The sequence below is a fragment of the Ursus arctos genome, unplaced genomic scaffold (genome assembly GCF_023065955.2).
Source record: "Ursus arctos isolate Adak ecotype North America unplaced genomic scaffold, UrsArc2.0 scaffold_9, whole genome shotgun sequence".
Taxonomy (NCBI): domain Eukaryota; kingdom Metazoa; phylum Chordata; class Mammalia; order Carnivora; family Ursidae; genus Ursus; species Ursus arctos.
This window is the reverse complement of record NW_026623111.1, coordinates 50,387,428-50,404,872: the sequence shown is the minus strand read 5'-3', so window position 1 is coordinate 50,404,872 and position 17,445 is coordinate 50,387,428. Positions and strand designations below refer to the sequence as shown.

The 17,445-nt window shown below is 33.3% G+C and overlaps 1 protein-coding gene across 6 annotated transcripts in view; it reads left to right on the top strand.

Annotated features, from left to right (window-relative positions):
* EPHA5 (EPH receptor A5) overlaps positions 1 to 17,445 on the top strand; it is a 336,182-nt gene that overhangs the window by 61,548 nt on the left and 257,189 nt on the right. For all 6 annotated transcript variants that reach the window (XM_057309796.1, XM_057309795.1, XM_026508978.4 and 3 more), the window contains exon 3: positions 11,367 to 12,030. In XM_057309796.1, coding sequence (XP_057165779.1) covers positions 11,367 to 12,030 — 664 coding nt within the window. The remainder of the gene's footprint in view (positions 1 to 11,366; positions 12,031 to 17,445) is intronic.

The following is a 17,445-nucleotide window of genomic DNA, read 5'->3' as shown; positions in this document are numbered from 1 at the left end:
AAAAACTACAAACAAAAAACAGGCTTAAGTATAGAGAACAAACTGGTGGTTGCCAGAAGACAGGTGGGTGATGGGATGCGTGAAATAGATGATGGGGATTAAGAGTACACTTACAGTGATGAGCATTGAGTAATTATAGAATTGTGGACCTGAAACTAATACAATAGTGTATATTAATTATACTAGAATTAAAGTACAAATTAATAAAAATGAAGAACATTTGTTTTCCATGAAATATTGTGGGATTCTAGTTGCACAGAAAGTACTTTGAGTGACGGTACCTTAATAACTACTTTAGCTTTAATTCAAAGTTAAAGAGAAACAAAAATAAAGTACAGAATAGACTTTTGGGAATAAAAAAATATGGCTGTGACTTGAAAAGAATACCAGAGAGTGACTTTCTTTATTTCATTTATTAGTTTGTCTAGGAATGACTATTTTCACATAAACTGTTTTCTTTTGGGGGACATCGTGGTGTAGTAACTTAAAACATGAGCTTTGAGGTCAGATACATCTGAATTCCAAATGTTATTGATATTGTTCATTAATTGTGTAACATTTCACCTAGTCTTTCATCCCTATATCTCTCAATTCTCTCCTCTCTCCACTCTCTCTCTTTTGCATGTGTGTGTGTGTGTGTGTGTGTGTGTGTGTGTGTGTATTAAGTTCTATACAGATTCATAACCTGTGTAGGTTTATATACTCATCACCTTTGCAATACTAAACAAAGACAATACCACCATGATCTCTCATACTGCCCTTTTGTTACCACATTTTTATCTCTCCTGCTCCCTTATGTGCCTGTCCCTAACCTGTGGCAACCACCACTCAGCTCTTCTTCACTTCTGAAATTTTATTTAAAAATATGGTATAAATGGACTCATAAAGCATTTAACATTTTGAGATTGATTTTTCTCACTCAGTATAATTCCTTGGAGAGTCATTCAAGTTGTATCAAGTTTGTTTCTTTATACTGCTGAGTAGTATTCCATAGCACATTTGTTCCACAATTTGTTTAACCATTCATCCACTGAAAGTCATCTAGGCTGATTCTAATTTCAGGGCTATTAAAAAAGAATCTACTATGAACATACACATGCAGGTTTTTGTGAACATGTTTTCATTTACCTGGGACCAATGTTGAAACATGAACTTGCTACATTGTATAACAATTGCATGTTTAGCTTTATAAGAAACTGCTTGTTTTACAGAGTGTTGTACTATTTTACATTCCCATGTATGAGCAATCCAGTTTCTCCACATCCTCACCAACATTTGATGCTGTCACACACACACACACAAAATAATGCATTTCAGATAGGTGTGTAGTGATAGCTCATTATGGTTTTAACCTGAATTTCCCTGATATTTAATGACATTCAGCATCTTTTCATGTGTCCATTTCCCACCTGTACATCCTCTGCAGTAACACGTCTGTCCATGTCTTGCTCATTTTCTAGTTGGATCATTTGGTTCTTTATTGGTAACTTTTGAGTCATTTGCTAGATACAGAATTCTTTGTTGACAGTTTTTTTTTTCATTCAGCATTTTGGATACGTCATACCACTGTCTTCTGGCCTGTGTTGTTTTTGCTGAGAAGTGAGCTAATTATTATATGTTCTTCTCTACTTGATGAGTGGTTTCCCCTTGCTGCTTTCAATTTTTTAAAGATTTATTTATTTGAGAGAGAGAGAGAACGAGCACATGTGTGAGTGGGGGGGAAGGAGCAGAGGGAGAGAGAATCTCAAGCAGTCTCGCCACTGAGCATGGAGCCTGACATAGAGCTCAGTCTCACTATCCTGAGATCACGACCTGAGTTGAAATGAAGAGTCGGTTGCTTAACCTATTGAGCTACCCAGGCACCCCTCAAAATTTTTTTTTAATGTCTTGGCTCTCAATAGTGTTACTATAATGTGTCTAGGCATGGATGTTTGTGCATACACTAATTAGGTTCAGTGGGCATTTTGATTTGCTCATCAATGTTTTCCATCAAATTTAGCAAAATCTTGATAAATTATCAAAAACCACGTTTCTCATTCTATTTTCTCTTCTCTTTTGGGACTTTCATTATATATATGCCAATATGCCTTATTTGTTCTAGAGGTCTCTGCATCTCTGTTTTTTTATTAACTCTTTATGTTTCAGAATGGATTCTTTTTATTGATCTATTCTCATAAATTTAGTGCATTTTTCTCTGTTCATTTATACTTTTACCACCATATGATTATATGGGAGTAATAAACAGAACTTATAGTATTGTTTTATTTATGTTCATCTTTTAAAGATTATTTATTTATTTATTTAATGTTTAAAGTATAGCTTTACTGTTTAAAAAAGTCTTCCTTTTCCCTATATCATGTATTTGCAATCTTTACATAAAAGAATTAATGTTAACTCTTATTCAATGATGTATAGTATGATTATAGCACTATTTATTCATTCTTATTGATGGCAGATATATTGTTTCTAATGTTTGGCCAACAATATTAGAGGTAACATCTTGACATATATATTTCTAGTCACATGTGAAAATCCTAGTTAAAAAAATAATAATTTTCCATGTATTGCTAGATAGCTTCGCAAATTTGGCTACTAAAATATACTCCCACCAGCAGCATAGAAGAGTTCCTGTTCCCTATAGTCTTTCTAAAACTTGATTACATATCTGCCTACTTTTTTCCTAATAAACACACATTTAAATGTATGTAGATTTATTCTGTATTAAGTATAACTAACTAAAATTGGAATGGAGAAGTATCATCAAAGAGCTTGAGATGCCCAGGAGCCCACTGAGCCATCTTTACTAGGAACTGTTAGTTATATAACAGATAAACTATTACTTGTATGACACACAAAAGGATAAATGGATGTCAGAGACAACTACCTCTTGTAATTATGAATATATATATTTTTATCATATTAAGAGCCCTGTTTGCTCATCTACAAATAGATAGGAAAGTGTCAAATAACATCAAAGGTTATTAGGCTAAAAAATTATGTATTTCTATATCATAACTAGACTTACCTGTTATCTGTATCTATTAATGTTTCCAATTACCAGAATATATTGGTGAAAGGGATTCTGTTGATAAGCAGAGAAAAATGCAGTTAATAACTTGTTTTAATTTGAAGATTAAAATCACACTACAGAATTAATTTCAGTATTCCCATTCATGGTTACTAACGTAAGAAAGAAACAATTTCTTGAGAGAGAAGAAGCAAAATATGAAGATAAGAAAAAAATATAGGCAGAAGACACAACTAGAAGAACAAGTATAAGATTTATTTTCCCTACTATTGCAATTCTACTAATGCTGTAACGATTTCATATTTGCCTAGAATTTGTAGAAAAATCTATTTTCACTGTTACTCCCAAATTACAGAGTTAATAAAATTCAGTAAAGGGGCGCCTGGGTGGCACAGCGGTTAAGCCTCTGCCTTCGGCTCAGGGCGTGATCCTGGCGTTATGGGATCGAGCCCCACATCAGGCTCCTCCGCTGTGAGCCTGCTTCTTCCTCTCCCACTCCCCCTGCTTGTGTTCCCTCTCTCCCTGGCTGTCTCTATCTCTGTCGAATAAATAAATAAAATCTTTAAAAAAAATTCAGTAAAAATACTTAGATTCAAATGATAGGTAAAAATAATTTCTATAAATATTAGTCAGCATTGTCTTTAGTGTTCCCTGTGATAAAATTCCACAATCTAATGTAGGTCAAAATTAAATTTGCTTTAAACTAATGATCAAAACATGCAAAAATAAACACTGAAATTTTGAAATTCTCGTTTTAGAAATATCACTAAGCATTTTAAATGTCCATGTTAAGTTTTTGGTAAGAAATGTGCTCTTTTACAGAAAGAGTTATTTTTTGTTGAGATCCATGTCTTGGCCAGAAGGCTCAACAAATGTGGAGGAGGGATTTGCAATGGACCTGTGGCTGTTCCTTCTTTTCGTTCCGTATCAAAGAGAGCAGCACTGGGATTCTGAAAAATAAAACCGTTCCCTATGGAAGTTCCAGCTCCTGCCTGGACAGCACGCTAAATGTAGACGGCCTCCATTTGTACAGAAATTCATTAATACAGTTGTGGCATGTGGATGCCGTGGAATTTAGTCCATGTTATGGCAATACAATCACTTAAGCTTGAATAAGCTCAAAGCTCCAATATGGCTGTTTCCCAACAAAAAAAAATGAGATGGAAATTTGTGTTGAATAGCCACTGATTACAAGAACATGATTAATGTGAAATATGGAATTGATTTATGGGCACTGTTGTCAAGGCCTACACCACAAGTGCAATATTATCTATTGAAAAATGAGGCCAGAGTAAAGACTAGAGAGCACAGACAGCATTGTATTTTTCTGGTATATTTTATAGGCTGGATAAATAATCCAGAGTTGCAAATGGTTTACTGAAATTTCTTTTTCTTGCCAGAAGAGAAAGGGTATAATTGTATCTGTTTTGCCTGAAACATTAAGTGCACCAAAGGTTAATATACTTTATTTTCAGTAAATTGAATCCCAAGTAAGATAGTTTTTTTCCCTCATTTACTGAAACTTTCATATTGCTTTGAAAAGAAAGGTTCCCCACAGAATTTGTAGCTATCTGTAAGAGGACAGTATTTATATTAGAGAGATTAGTAATGTCACTCTGGTATTTTAAGTGTTATTGTGATGATATGCGTTTAAGTAACACTGGGATGACCATTTCTAACATCTCACAATGACTGTCAGGAAGGAATTCTTTACAGTGTGTGTGTGTGTGTGTGTGTGTGTGTGTGTATGCACACATGTGCACGTGTGTGTTCTTTGTGAAATCCTGAAACACAGGAAAAACATATGACTTCTTAGACCTTAAAATGTGTATGGTAATGATGTACTCTTGCTTTAGTACGTACAGAATTGGGATCACAATCATTTCTTTAGTTAGATAGAACCTCACAGACTATGTAAACTTTTATTGTTACATAAACTTTTTTTGTTATAGTACACTAAAGATTATTAATATTCCAACAGTTTTACATGTTATCAAATGTTGGATTGGCCATCTCTTGGTATAACACAATAGAAAATATACGGTGGTAAGCTACTATAACTTAAGCATGGTGTCCTAATGTACAGTATAACTGATATGGCACTAAAGTAGATAAGTGATTTATATCTACTTGGTTTTAGCTTCTTCTCTTAAAATTATAGCTCATAGCACAAAATCTCTGACAAAGTAGATAACGTATCATATTTAATGCAGCTGCTTTTTGATAAAACACTAATGAGATCATTTAAGATTTTAAATCAGTTTATTCATTTATTAATTCCAGGCATACTTATCCACTTAGCTCCTTTTAAATTATTAACTGTTTGATAAATTTGAATTTGTTTTCCTAAGTGAATTCTTCAAGGGACAAAGCCAGATTTTAAAACTTGACATGTTTATAACATATTTTATAATTTTATGTGAAACTATTTTATGCCTTCTTGAATGTGGCATAACAATAAATGTATAAGCAGTTGTGATATATACCTTTTCTTTTTTGTTTTTAGATTATGTTCATCACAGTATTTACTAGGACATTCCGGTTTTGCTAAAATCATGAACTTTTCTCTGTATATTTTTGCTGATACAGCCCTTTTGATTTTCCCCATGTCCAATTCATTCCATCTGCATTTGGATAATTTTTTTTAACAAATAAAGTAAGAATTCGTTGTTTTCTTTCTTTTCGTTTATTCTTTTCCTTTTTAAAAATAATTACTGACTTCAACATTAAAGAAAAAACTATGAATTGTTTTTCTAGGAAAAAAATCTCCTCTTTGCCATTCATATTAAGTGTCATATACAGATGCTAAATTGTCTATGGTTCCCTGTGAAAATATTCATATAAACTTGAAAGTTAAATTTCTGTCTTTCTTGAGTGTTTTTTTTTTGTTTCATAAATTGAATTTGAGCCCATGTAATTGACTTCACCTTTATTCATACACAGAAAATTAACTGAGTTATCTTTAGTAATATTTCTATATCATACTCATGAATTTTAAAGATGTTTTAAGCAACTCAAATACCTATCTGATGTAATCTAACATATTATTGAGGAAATGGAACAAGATTGTTGGTTCAAATTATTTTTGTTGAAAGTTGATGTATTTTGTCATATTTACTTTATTAAAGAACCATAGCTATTAGAAAGATTGAATTTCTGAAGCAGATAGCTTGTGCTTGCTCTCTTTCTCTCTCTCTGTCAAATAAATAAAAAAATAAAATATTTTTAAAAAGAATGGAAAACCATAATGATTTTATGTAAGCATAGTAAGTCTTCTGAAATGTTAATGGGGAAGAACATTAATATTGTTTTTCATGCATCGGGAGAAAACAAGAAAATAAGCAATTCATTTAGGTCTTTATTTGAATATATTTTACCTAATTTTAATCAGGGTAGCAAAATAGAAAAAAGTGACATGAAATAATGAGGATCTTCGATGTGTTTGAGGTTTCTGATTTTTTAATATTATATTTCTTTTTTTTAAAGATTTTATTTATTTATTTGAGAGAGAGAGAGAGAGAGAGAGCATAAGCAGGAGGAGTGGCAGAGAGAGAGGGAGAAGCAGGCTCCCAACAGAGCAGGGAGCCTGATGCAGGTAGATCCCAAGACTCTGAGATCATGGCCTGAGCCAAAGGCAAATGCTTAACCAACCAAGCCACCCAGGTGCCCCTATGTTATATTTCATCTGATTTTTGCATAGCACGAAGCTTCCAGAATTCTAGACTTTAGGTAAACGTGTTATGAGGTTACAATTGGAATGTGTTGCTCACTGGTTAAAATGGGTAAAGTGCCTTACTTCCAAATTTGAGCACATTGTCAAACTATTTTCTAGGCGCTTTCTAAGGTCATGCAGAGGGTACTGCTCTTTTAAAAACTGCAGTTAATTCGTAATTTGAAATCAGGATACGTTCAGTGAAGTTAGCAAACATATAACCTACAGATACATGCACACACATGCACACATACTGCAGATCATAGTAAATGACATCTAAACCAATTTTAAGTATAATGGGAAATCTGGAATTAATTTCTTTTTGGAGCATTTCAAAAGGTATTATACAAAATATTGTGATGTTAAAGGATAATGGGCAGTTATCCCTATGTTCAAAGAAGCATTTATATGGTAAACAAGGTCTTGCTACAAAGTTATGCTTTGGGCATGTCAGAGTAAAACTGAAAGCAATTGACTCTTAGCTATATTTTATATCACTCTGCCAAATAAAATCATTAAGAAAGTCCTAATACTGTTTGACTGAAATATTAAAATTAGTGCCACTAGCTCATATGCTATATTCTTAACTTTTAATCTGTACAGAATAGTGAAGAGATTAGTGGCTAAAAAGTGAAAACTATTTTTAAACATATGGTCAAAAATAACATTTAAACTAAACTATAAGTTAAAATTATTAAAATGTAATGTTAATGAAAATCAGTTCTGTAGGTTAATACACAAAACTAAACTCCAAATATTTGTATGGTTTAGTGAACTAAAGAAAATGTCTTAAATGCTTACAGCTTTTTATTGAAGAATAATTTTCAAAAAAAACCCATGAATTTATAAAGTCTCCTTTTTAAATTTATAAAATTTAGACAACTTACACAGAACAAAAATTATCTTTGTGTGAACAAACACAAAAGACAAATCATGCAATCATTTATTTACCATGTTTGAATTATTGCATATTTTGATTTAGCTGATCTCTGGACTAGGGAGGAATGTGTATGTATGATATTCATTCATATAAAATATTTATCAAGTACTTTAATCTGTGCCCTGTGGTGTCAGACTCTGAGATACAGTAGAAAATAAAGGCAACCATGTCTCTACCTTCACATCTGTATTTCAGAGTATTAAAATGTGTGTGTGTGTGTGTGTGTGTAGACAGAGAGAGAAAGAGAGAGATGGGAGGGAGGGAGGAAGGAAGGAAGGAAGTTAGGAAAGAAGGAAAGAAGAAAGGTTTGTAGCTAGATGATGCTGAAAAAAATGTGAATTTCATTTTGACAGAGTCGGGTAGCAATTGATGGCAGTGAATCAAGGAATCCCACACACAAATAGACACATCAAGGAGGAGATGTGCCAACAAGAAGACAGAGGTAGACACAGGCAGATGGAATGCTCAGATAGAAAGGGTTGTCCTCTGTGAGCTTGGGAAAATCTTTCCTTTTGTCTGGTCTTCAATTTCCTCATTTCTAATATGAACAGTAGGGCCGGATCTTTTAAGACCCCTTCTAATATTTTATACGGGACATTAAATGGCTGGAATAGAGTGTTTGAGTTATGGGCAGTTCTGCTTTGGGTAGGAAAAGTTGGTAACCCTAACTTTTGGATGTTTATCATGATTCACACGTGGATATGAAAATAAGTCCTTTTTGTTTGTCGCTGCTCTGATGACTGTGGCTGGCTTGTGATGCCTGGTCAGGCATAGGATTTGAACACAGCTAGAGTTTTCAGCGCCCACCAGGAAAAGGAGCAAGCTCAAGCATCTGGGAGAGAAAGCAAGCCAACCCAAGCTGACTGTGTAAAACCAGTTCTTTAATCTTAAAAAAACATAGAGAAAAGCAGGAGCTCAGAGGTTGGGCCTTGAGGAGTTGCTGGACTTGAAGAAAAGAGTGCAGAAACCACATTGCATTCAGTGACCACATTTCCAAAATGCCCAGGCACATTGCTTGTAGTAATCAAGGAACGGCAAATACTTTTATTAAACCATGGGGTCATAGGAAATGCAACAAAATTGAACCAAAAATAATTGTGTTTTCTATCTGTGCCTTCATAAAACTGCTATAATTTCCTTGACATGCCATGTGCAAAAGTGTCTAGGAATATACCGGCCACATTCTTAAGTTCTTGGTGAGTGTTCTTTTCTTTTCATCCCCTTTGTTTCTTTATCATCAGTATTTTCTTTGCTGAGGACAGCAAGATGCCCACTTTGTATTAAAAAGGAAGAAAACTTGGAAGAATTTGACGTTTTAGTTCAACTAGTCAATCCAAAATAAATGAAATGTTTTGTCTTTCTTAGCATATGTGTCTACATAGCAGCAAATATTTATGGGAAATGTGTATGTATTACGTAGTTGGTTCTCTGAATGGCTCATGGCTATAATTATTTAAATTAAAGTATTTCTATTCACTCATTAAAATAGAAAATGTGAGCCTTCATTTATATTTCGGACACTTGAAAAGAAAAATAAATAAAATTCCACCATGATAGATTCTAACATCAAAGAAAATTATAGTTTTTCTTTTCTTAATTGAGAATATTCAGAGAAGTAAGATGCTTATGCACTTACTTTGAAATTATTACCTGAAGCAGTAACTATTAAGCTGTCTCGTCGAGTGCTGCTTGGCTTGCATTTTTAATAATATTTGTGGTACCTTGGACTTTGTACAGACAAAGATTGTGAATTGCTTGCCTTATAATCTTCTTGGAAGATGCTGTTCTGATTCCTTTTACTTGTCCAATTCCTCTTACTTGCTAGCAGTGTCGTATTGGAATTATGATGCAGAGATAGTTGTTTAAATAAATGATTTTAGGTCAAGGATTTGAAATCTGTGTTTTGTATTGGAAGACTTATAAAATAAGTCTAAAACAGAGATAATGTAGCATTTTTATTTTATTTTTTTTAGAGAAGAAATTTTTTGATGCTATTTCCATTTTACTAATTCAAAGAATATGTATTTATTTAACTTTGGTACATTGCATTGATCATTTGTATGATTTTCATTTGGTTAGTGGAGGTATTCTTTTGCATGAAATGTTAGTAATGGCATTCATAACCATTTATAATAAAGAGATTATAGCTGGATCACTTCAGGAAGACAATGTAAATAGTTCACTGACAGACTGCTGAAATAGAAAGCTGTTTTGGAAATCTGAGGCTAAGTAGAGTGTATGTACATTTTGAGAGAAGACAAAAGTGAGATTAAATGAAAGAGCTAAGGCTTCACATAACACCATGATGTGAAAGTGGTTAAGATAAAATCTTGATATCTCTCTCTTGTAAATTTAAGGAGCTCAGCAGTTTTCCCTCATTAGCACCTTTTACTTATGTCTGTCTGATGGCAGCTAGAATTTTGAGAGGGACCATCTGAGGTACACAATTTATGTGTGTCCCTTGTGACTCCACATTTTTCACATCTTTGTCAGTTAAACAGAATCAAGAAATAATGCTCTATTTAATTTCATGCCTAAAGAGATGAAGTTCTATGAAGTTTATTATCTATAATATTTAATGTCTGAAATCACATTCTGGATTTATTGGAAGTCAGTATGATTTCATTGCTCTTTGTGTTTCAGGGTCATTTTTAAAGATATAAAACAAAAATATATGTAGTCTTGTACATAGATTTTTAAGGAATCTTTAAAACACTTCTTACATTATAATAATAATGTTTTTATACAGAATAAAAACTTGGTTCTATACTGTTCAGAAAGTGATTATGGTACACCAAAGTCTTAAAACTGGAATATTTTATTGGGAAAGAGTTAACTTTAGATCTCTTTGACCTAATATTTTGGAAGCTATATAAATCATACTTATTTTTTTTTCTGTATCCTGTATATATTCAGAACTCTTAAGGTCATTAAGCATGAAATAATGTGTGGGTAAAAATAATTAATGCATTCCCAGGATATACCAAAACCTCAGATTCAAAATGACGAAGCTATTCATACATAATTTTATCTCTATTTTATATCTGTCTCTAGGTATATGTTTCATAGATAAAACAGTGAATAAACATTTAGCTATTCAATTTGCAAAAGAATCCTAAACAGATTGGGTCAATGAAATAAGCATCTACTATTAATTTTAAACTAGTGAATTTTCTTGCAAGTATTATTACATCGATGTGTTATTTATAAAATGCCAGAATTAAATAAATGTGAATTCACATGTTACATTTTTCTCCTTTCTTTTTCACATTTATTGCTTTTTTCTGCTGTAGTCTTTTATAAAAATGTACTTCCTTTTTTCTGTCACAGTTTATCTATTCTGTTAGTTTACATACTTAACTTTCTTCCAAATATACATAATTTCCTTTCACTGCTCCTTCTTGTTACTTCAATTTACTTCTATCTTTTTTCTGAAATACATGCTTTTTTATCCCATCGAATTCATTTGCATTCACTTTTGAGTTATTGGAGACAATGAATAATGTTCTATTAATTTACTTAATTTAAAAATTTTTTTTTTTTAATTCTCATTGTAGAACTCCTTCTCTCCCAATACCATTGATTAAGGCTGCAGAAATTTCTATATCTGAAATAGTTTTCTTTGATCATTTTGCTAGTTATTTTCTAAATATTAAAAAATTGTCTTTCTATTTTATATTATACAGTGGGAAGAGATTGGTGAAGTTGATGAAAATTATGCCCCTATCCACACATACCAAGTATGCAAAGTTATGGAACAGAATCAGAATAACTGGCTTTTGACCAGTTGGATTTCCAATGAAGGTGCTTCCAGAATCTTCATAGAACTCAAGTTTACTCTGCGGGACTGCAATAGTCTTCCTGGAGGACTGGGAACCTGTAAGGAAACCTTTAACATGTATTACTTTGAGTCAGATGATGAGAATGGTAGAAACATCAAGGAAAACCAGTACATCAAAATTGATACCATTGCTGCCGATGAAAGCTTTACAGAGCTTGATCTTGGTGACCGGGTTATGAAACTGAATACAGAGGTCAGAGATGTAGGACCTCTAAGCAAAAAGGGATTTTATCTTGCTTTTCAAGATGTGGGTGCTTGCATTGCTCTGGTTTCTGTGCGTGTGTACTATAAAAAATGCCCTTCCGTGGTAAGACACTTGGCTGTGTTCCCTGACACAATCACTGGAGCTGATTCTTCGCAATTGCTTGAAGTGTCGGGCTCCTGTGTCAACCATTCTGTGACAGATGAACCACCCAAAATGCACTGCAGTGCTGAAGGGGAGTGGCTGGTGCCCATCGGGAAATGCATGTGCAAGGCAGGATACGAAGAGAAAAATGGCACCTGTCAAGGTAAGAATTTGCCTGCAGACCTGCAGGAGCTCCACTTCAGTTGGCTCATGTATATGTATTTCCTCCAATGATTATGAGCAGATGACCTTTTACTTTGCTCATTTATGGAGATTATTTCTCTTCAAGTTTGATTTCTCTCAGAATTTTAAAATTTCTGGCAACGGCCAAAGATTTAATGTAATATTTTACTGGATATACATAATTAATGCTCAGAGAGTATCTTACTTGCAGTGTAGTATTTCATATTCATTATGCTTTCAGAAGTTTTATTTTTGAGCAGCTCAAACCGAGGATTTTTTTCTTTGTGTGAGTATTGTCTGCTACTCAACTGCTATTTTTCTGTCCATGAAGAGAATATAGCACCCTTACCTTGTTATATAAAATTCAAATGCAAATGTTAGATGAGACTTATTTGGCATGCTTTTAAATGTCTTTAAAAAAATTCTTCAGAAATGAGTTCAACCATATGAACTCCATATGAAAATACTTGTCAGCTGACAGTACTTAGTTTACTGTGTTGTTTACGTATATTTGCTATTACATGTTTGCTTTTAAAAATTTACAAGTCAATATTGAATGCATAATAAGTACTACACAAGAAAATAACTTTGGAGATAGAGCCAATACAAAAAAAGTTATTTCAAAGCAATTTACACTGGGGTATTTTTTTTTCCGTTTTAATTTTTCTTTTAAATTAAAACTTGATCATGTATATTTCCCTCTTCATTTGAAAATACCCTCATTTTCTCATTTTGCCCATTGTGTGGTGAGTTAAACTTAGATATTTAACAATGGCTTTTTGGAATAGGTTAATACTTTATGTCAGAGTGAAGAACAGCTTATGAGGAAGAAAACATTTTCACTTAAAAAAAAAATCAGTCATCCTTATGAACCTGAACTTGTTTTCACCGTGCTGTGCACATGGTAAATAGGTAAGGAGAGTTACTGTTAACCAAAGAGAAAACTAAATGCTGAGAAGTTCCCTAATACCACCTGGTAGCTTCAAGTGCATTTTTTTTTTTTCTAAATCCATTATATCATGTGAATCAAACTTGCTCAAGTTTGTTCAGGCCTGACTGTAGATTGATTATAGATCCAGGGAATCAAAACTAGGGAAATGATCAGTAAATAATAGTGACTTTGCTTAATTATTTCTCTCTAGAAATACATTGCACCATCTTTAAAATTCTTTTTCAGCATCAACTCTTATTTTGTATTCCTACAATATCATCTACAATTAAGTTTATGGTTGTCTTTTTATGTAGTCTACAATTCTCTATACCTTTGCATATGTATATACATACATATAAAGTTCTATTAATTCAAAATTATGTTTTGCAAATCATTTTAAACTTTCCAGGGAAATGAATTATTTTTTATTCGGGATTGGATTTAAAGGAAAATCTAACTAACATTATCTTAACTTTTCTTCTTGAACAGTCCTTTTAGTGTAAGGTGAAGATATTGTAGAATCAGAAGCAGGAGATTAAATATAATCTGTTGAATACGTTTCATTATTTTGTCTAAAATATTTACAATATAAATCTTACTATTTCTAAAATTTTGTTTACTAGAATTATAAAGCAAATGCTCTATTTGATTATTTATGTCTCTTAAGAGAATGGTATGTGGTCACTTTAGGTGAGAACACAATGACCTTGGTCTTCATCCAAATGAACAGAGGGTATAAAAGACCTCCACATTTATAGAGGATAATTTTTGATTGTTGCAGGGATTGGAAGGTTCTGTGCATGCTTATCATGAAAGTATCTTGGGGAAGTAGTGTTCTGACAGAATGTTTCTTAGTCTAGGCACTCAGTGCATATCTTTCTCTTCTCATACTTTTAATAATTGAGGAGTAGAAACCTAACTGAGAGGCAGTGAGGTGAAATAGAGAGCCTACATTGTAGAAGACTTCACTAAGCTGCACTGTCTAAATTCATTTATTACCCCACCCTGATAGTAGGAATAAAGGCTGTGGGGTCATGAAGGCTGTGAACTTAACAGCCCCAGAGGGTGTTCTACACAAGGTAGTCCATATGAATAGTGCCTTTTTTTTCCCTAAAATACAGATGGTATGTGGCCACTCTATGAGGAATTTCAAATGTTTATTCTATAAATAACTTACACCATTGAATGAATAAATAAATATCGAAGGTTTGTTTTGGACAATTAAGGTATCACAGATATTCCTGAGGCATTTATATCTACATGTAATATGAATATGCAAATGTATCTGTGAATGTCATATAAAATTCCACCATAACTTTAAATCATTCTATGGTCTTAACATACTATCCCCAAACCGTTATGTGTGGATCTTAATGTTTTTAAACTATTCTTGATAGGCCAGAAATCTAGGAATCATTCTTAACATCTCCTTCTGACTCACTACCTGGTTCCTACCCATCATAAAATATTTGTAGAAATTATAACCAGGCTGTCTCTTAAACTCATCCACTTTTCTCTATTTCTTTTCCTCCAATCTATAGGCATGTCTTGTTGGAACTTTACTTTCAAATATAATGAATGACTTTATATAATTATATTTTGATTTTTGAGTCATGTGAATGTATCGCTTTTACAAAAAGGCAAATCTCGTTGTTTCACACACCCATCCTTTTCTGTCCCCACTTTCCCCCACCACAAACTTTAAATACTTCAATGGTTTCCTTTAAGGTAAAGTTTTTACAGTAGCTTAAGATTTTGCATGATTTTGCTGCAGACACATCTTAAACAATGCTTCTTCCTCCTCTTCTCTATGCACTAGTCAAAGTGTCTTTCTTTCACTTTCTCAAAAGCTCACTTTTACTACTTGTTCTGTGCTTCTGTTCCCTTGCCCTGAAACATTCTTTTACCTACTTCATTCCTGATTAACTCCTACTAATCCTTCAGATCTATCATCCAGTACCCCTTCCTCAGGGAAGCTATCCCTGAGTCTTCAAAATCAGTCCTATTATTTACTTATATATCTTCCTTTCATAGAGCCATTTAGAGTTATGATTTTGCATCTTTTTATTGATTTATTATTTGATTAATGATCCTCTTCACCCCCACTAAATCACATGCTCCTTGATGGCAGGGGTGGTGAATGTTATCTTAAGGAATGAGCAAGGAATCAAAAGACAGGAAGCAGGGAAATGAATCAAAAGAGAGAGTAGAATGGGCAAAAGTAGAAAAGAATATTGTGCTTTAAAATTCCAGTAGTCCTTCCTTAACTGAGGGGGTTACATTACAAGACCCCCAGGGATGCCTGAAATTGAATATAGTACCAACCCCTATATATACTATGCTTTTTCCTATGATACAGTCTAATGTATAAATGAGGCACAGTAAAAGATTAACAATAACAAATAATAAAATGCAGCTATTCTAGACTGTAATAAAGGTTATGTGAATGAAGTCTCTCACTCTCTTTCTCTCAAAATATCTTGTATCGTGCTCACCCTTCTTGTGATGATGTGAGATGATAATGCCTACGTGATGAGATGAAGTGAGGGGAATGACATAGGCACTGTGACCTATCATTTGGCTACTATTGACCTTCTGACATTATGGCAGGAGGACCATCTGCTTCTGTTCTGCAGTTGACTGCAGGTAACTGAAACCGCCAAAAACAAAAGTGTGAATAAGGGGAGCCTACTGTATTGATTTCTTTTTTACCTTTAAATTTATCTGTAGAAAGTCTCTTTGGTCACAAAACTGACAAATGTGTCTCTAAAACCAGTCATTTCTTAGTCCTAAGATTCTCGGGCCGAATTTTCAAGTTCTTTGTGTTAAACCATATATGGTTGGTGTATGCTGTATTAACTGTTATGGAGACCTCCTTAGTGATTTAGACCTTAGAACATCACATCGTGAAACGTATTTATAATATGCACGTACTATACATTTACATTTAATTACTGTTTCTTTGATAATCAAAATATGTTGGGATTTAATTAAGGATATGATTATATAAAGAAGCTGAAGTTTGAGTAAATCTGTTGTAATGATTATCATATGTTAATATTTACTCAGTCTGTACTAGGATTTGACCAGGTAGTTGCTGTCAGATCATGTTCATGTGACCTGATATAAATGCATCATTGAGTTGACCCAAGGCCTTTTAGAGACTAAACATTCAGGATTCAGAATGCTAGGCAGCTCATTAACATATGGCTTCAACCCAGAAGACAATCAAGAAGTGATTCACGAATCCTTGTCCAATTCATGATCTATCATCTTCATGTCCCCTTATTTCACTTCCTTTAAGAGAAATTGACTACCTTTCCATAATAACCTGGTTTTAATGAGGTAATAGAATACTCTGGCTTCAATTGTATTAACTTAAATTATAGGATGCATTTATTTTTCTATGGTTTACTTATATGCCCAATACTCAATAATAAACGGTTTTAAGTATACAAATTTATTTCTTTGAAATATTATTTTCAGAAACTAATAATGTATTAAATCCATTTATACAAGTATGTTTTCCTACTTGTTATTTATTATTATTTCTGATGAAATCCATGCTATTTTTTTCCCTTAAGAGTCATATGAAATTTTTTTTTGAGTACAAAATTATTAGCAAAAACCTGTTTTGGAAGTTTTCGCTTTTTATTGAAGTGAATGTGTTTGACAGAAGTAATTGAGTTCACATGAATCAAATGTTGCCTGCTGAGTTCTCTTGTGATTATGTTGCTGACTTACTCAGATGCAAGGCAAGACCACTAATCTTCATCAGTTGCTAGTGGAATGAAGTAGTAATTTGAAATTACCCCTAGATAATTATAGTTTCACTTATATCAAATGGAGGAAAGAGATTTAGATTGTGGGTCACTGCCAAAACCAGTCAGAGTGAAGAAGGTATATAGTGCATGCTAAAATACAGGGTAAGCGAGGTTACGTGCCAAGGGCTGCGGAGAAAAAGCACTTATTAATTGTCCAACTGGGAGATGATTGCATAGCAAGGAAAATGTAACGAAAATACTAAGCTCAAGTAAAAGCCTTGATTCAGAAACAGTACAGATACTGCAGGGAGTAGTATGTCGATCATTCATACTTCTGGTGCATATTTATGTTTGAAACAACATTGACTGGAAATATAGTGTATTAGGTGCTTGTGTAATTATGCATCGGAGAGCCTAGTTATTTTTAATTAGGCACATTACCAAAGGACATCAAAGGGGTTGAACTTTTGGTTCTATTTGGTATGCTCCTTTATGCAACAAAAGGAAACTAATTTTAATTTCAAAATTTTAACAAAAGATGGTAATTATGGAAGTACAGGGTGTCAGTGGTGCACGTGTGTGTGTGTGTGTGTGTGTGTGTGTGTGTGTGTCCTGCTTCTGGGAACCATCACCAAGACAATTAAGTGGTTAAATCATTTCATCCATTTGCATGTATTATACATGAAAATAATAAAATAGA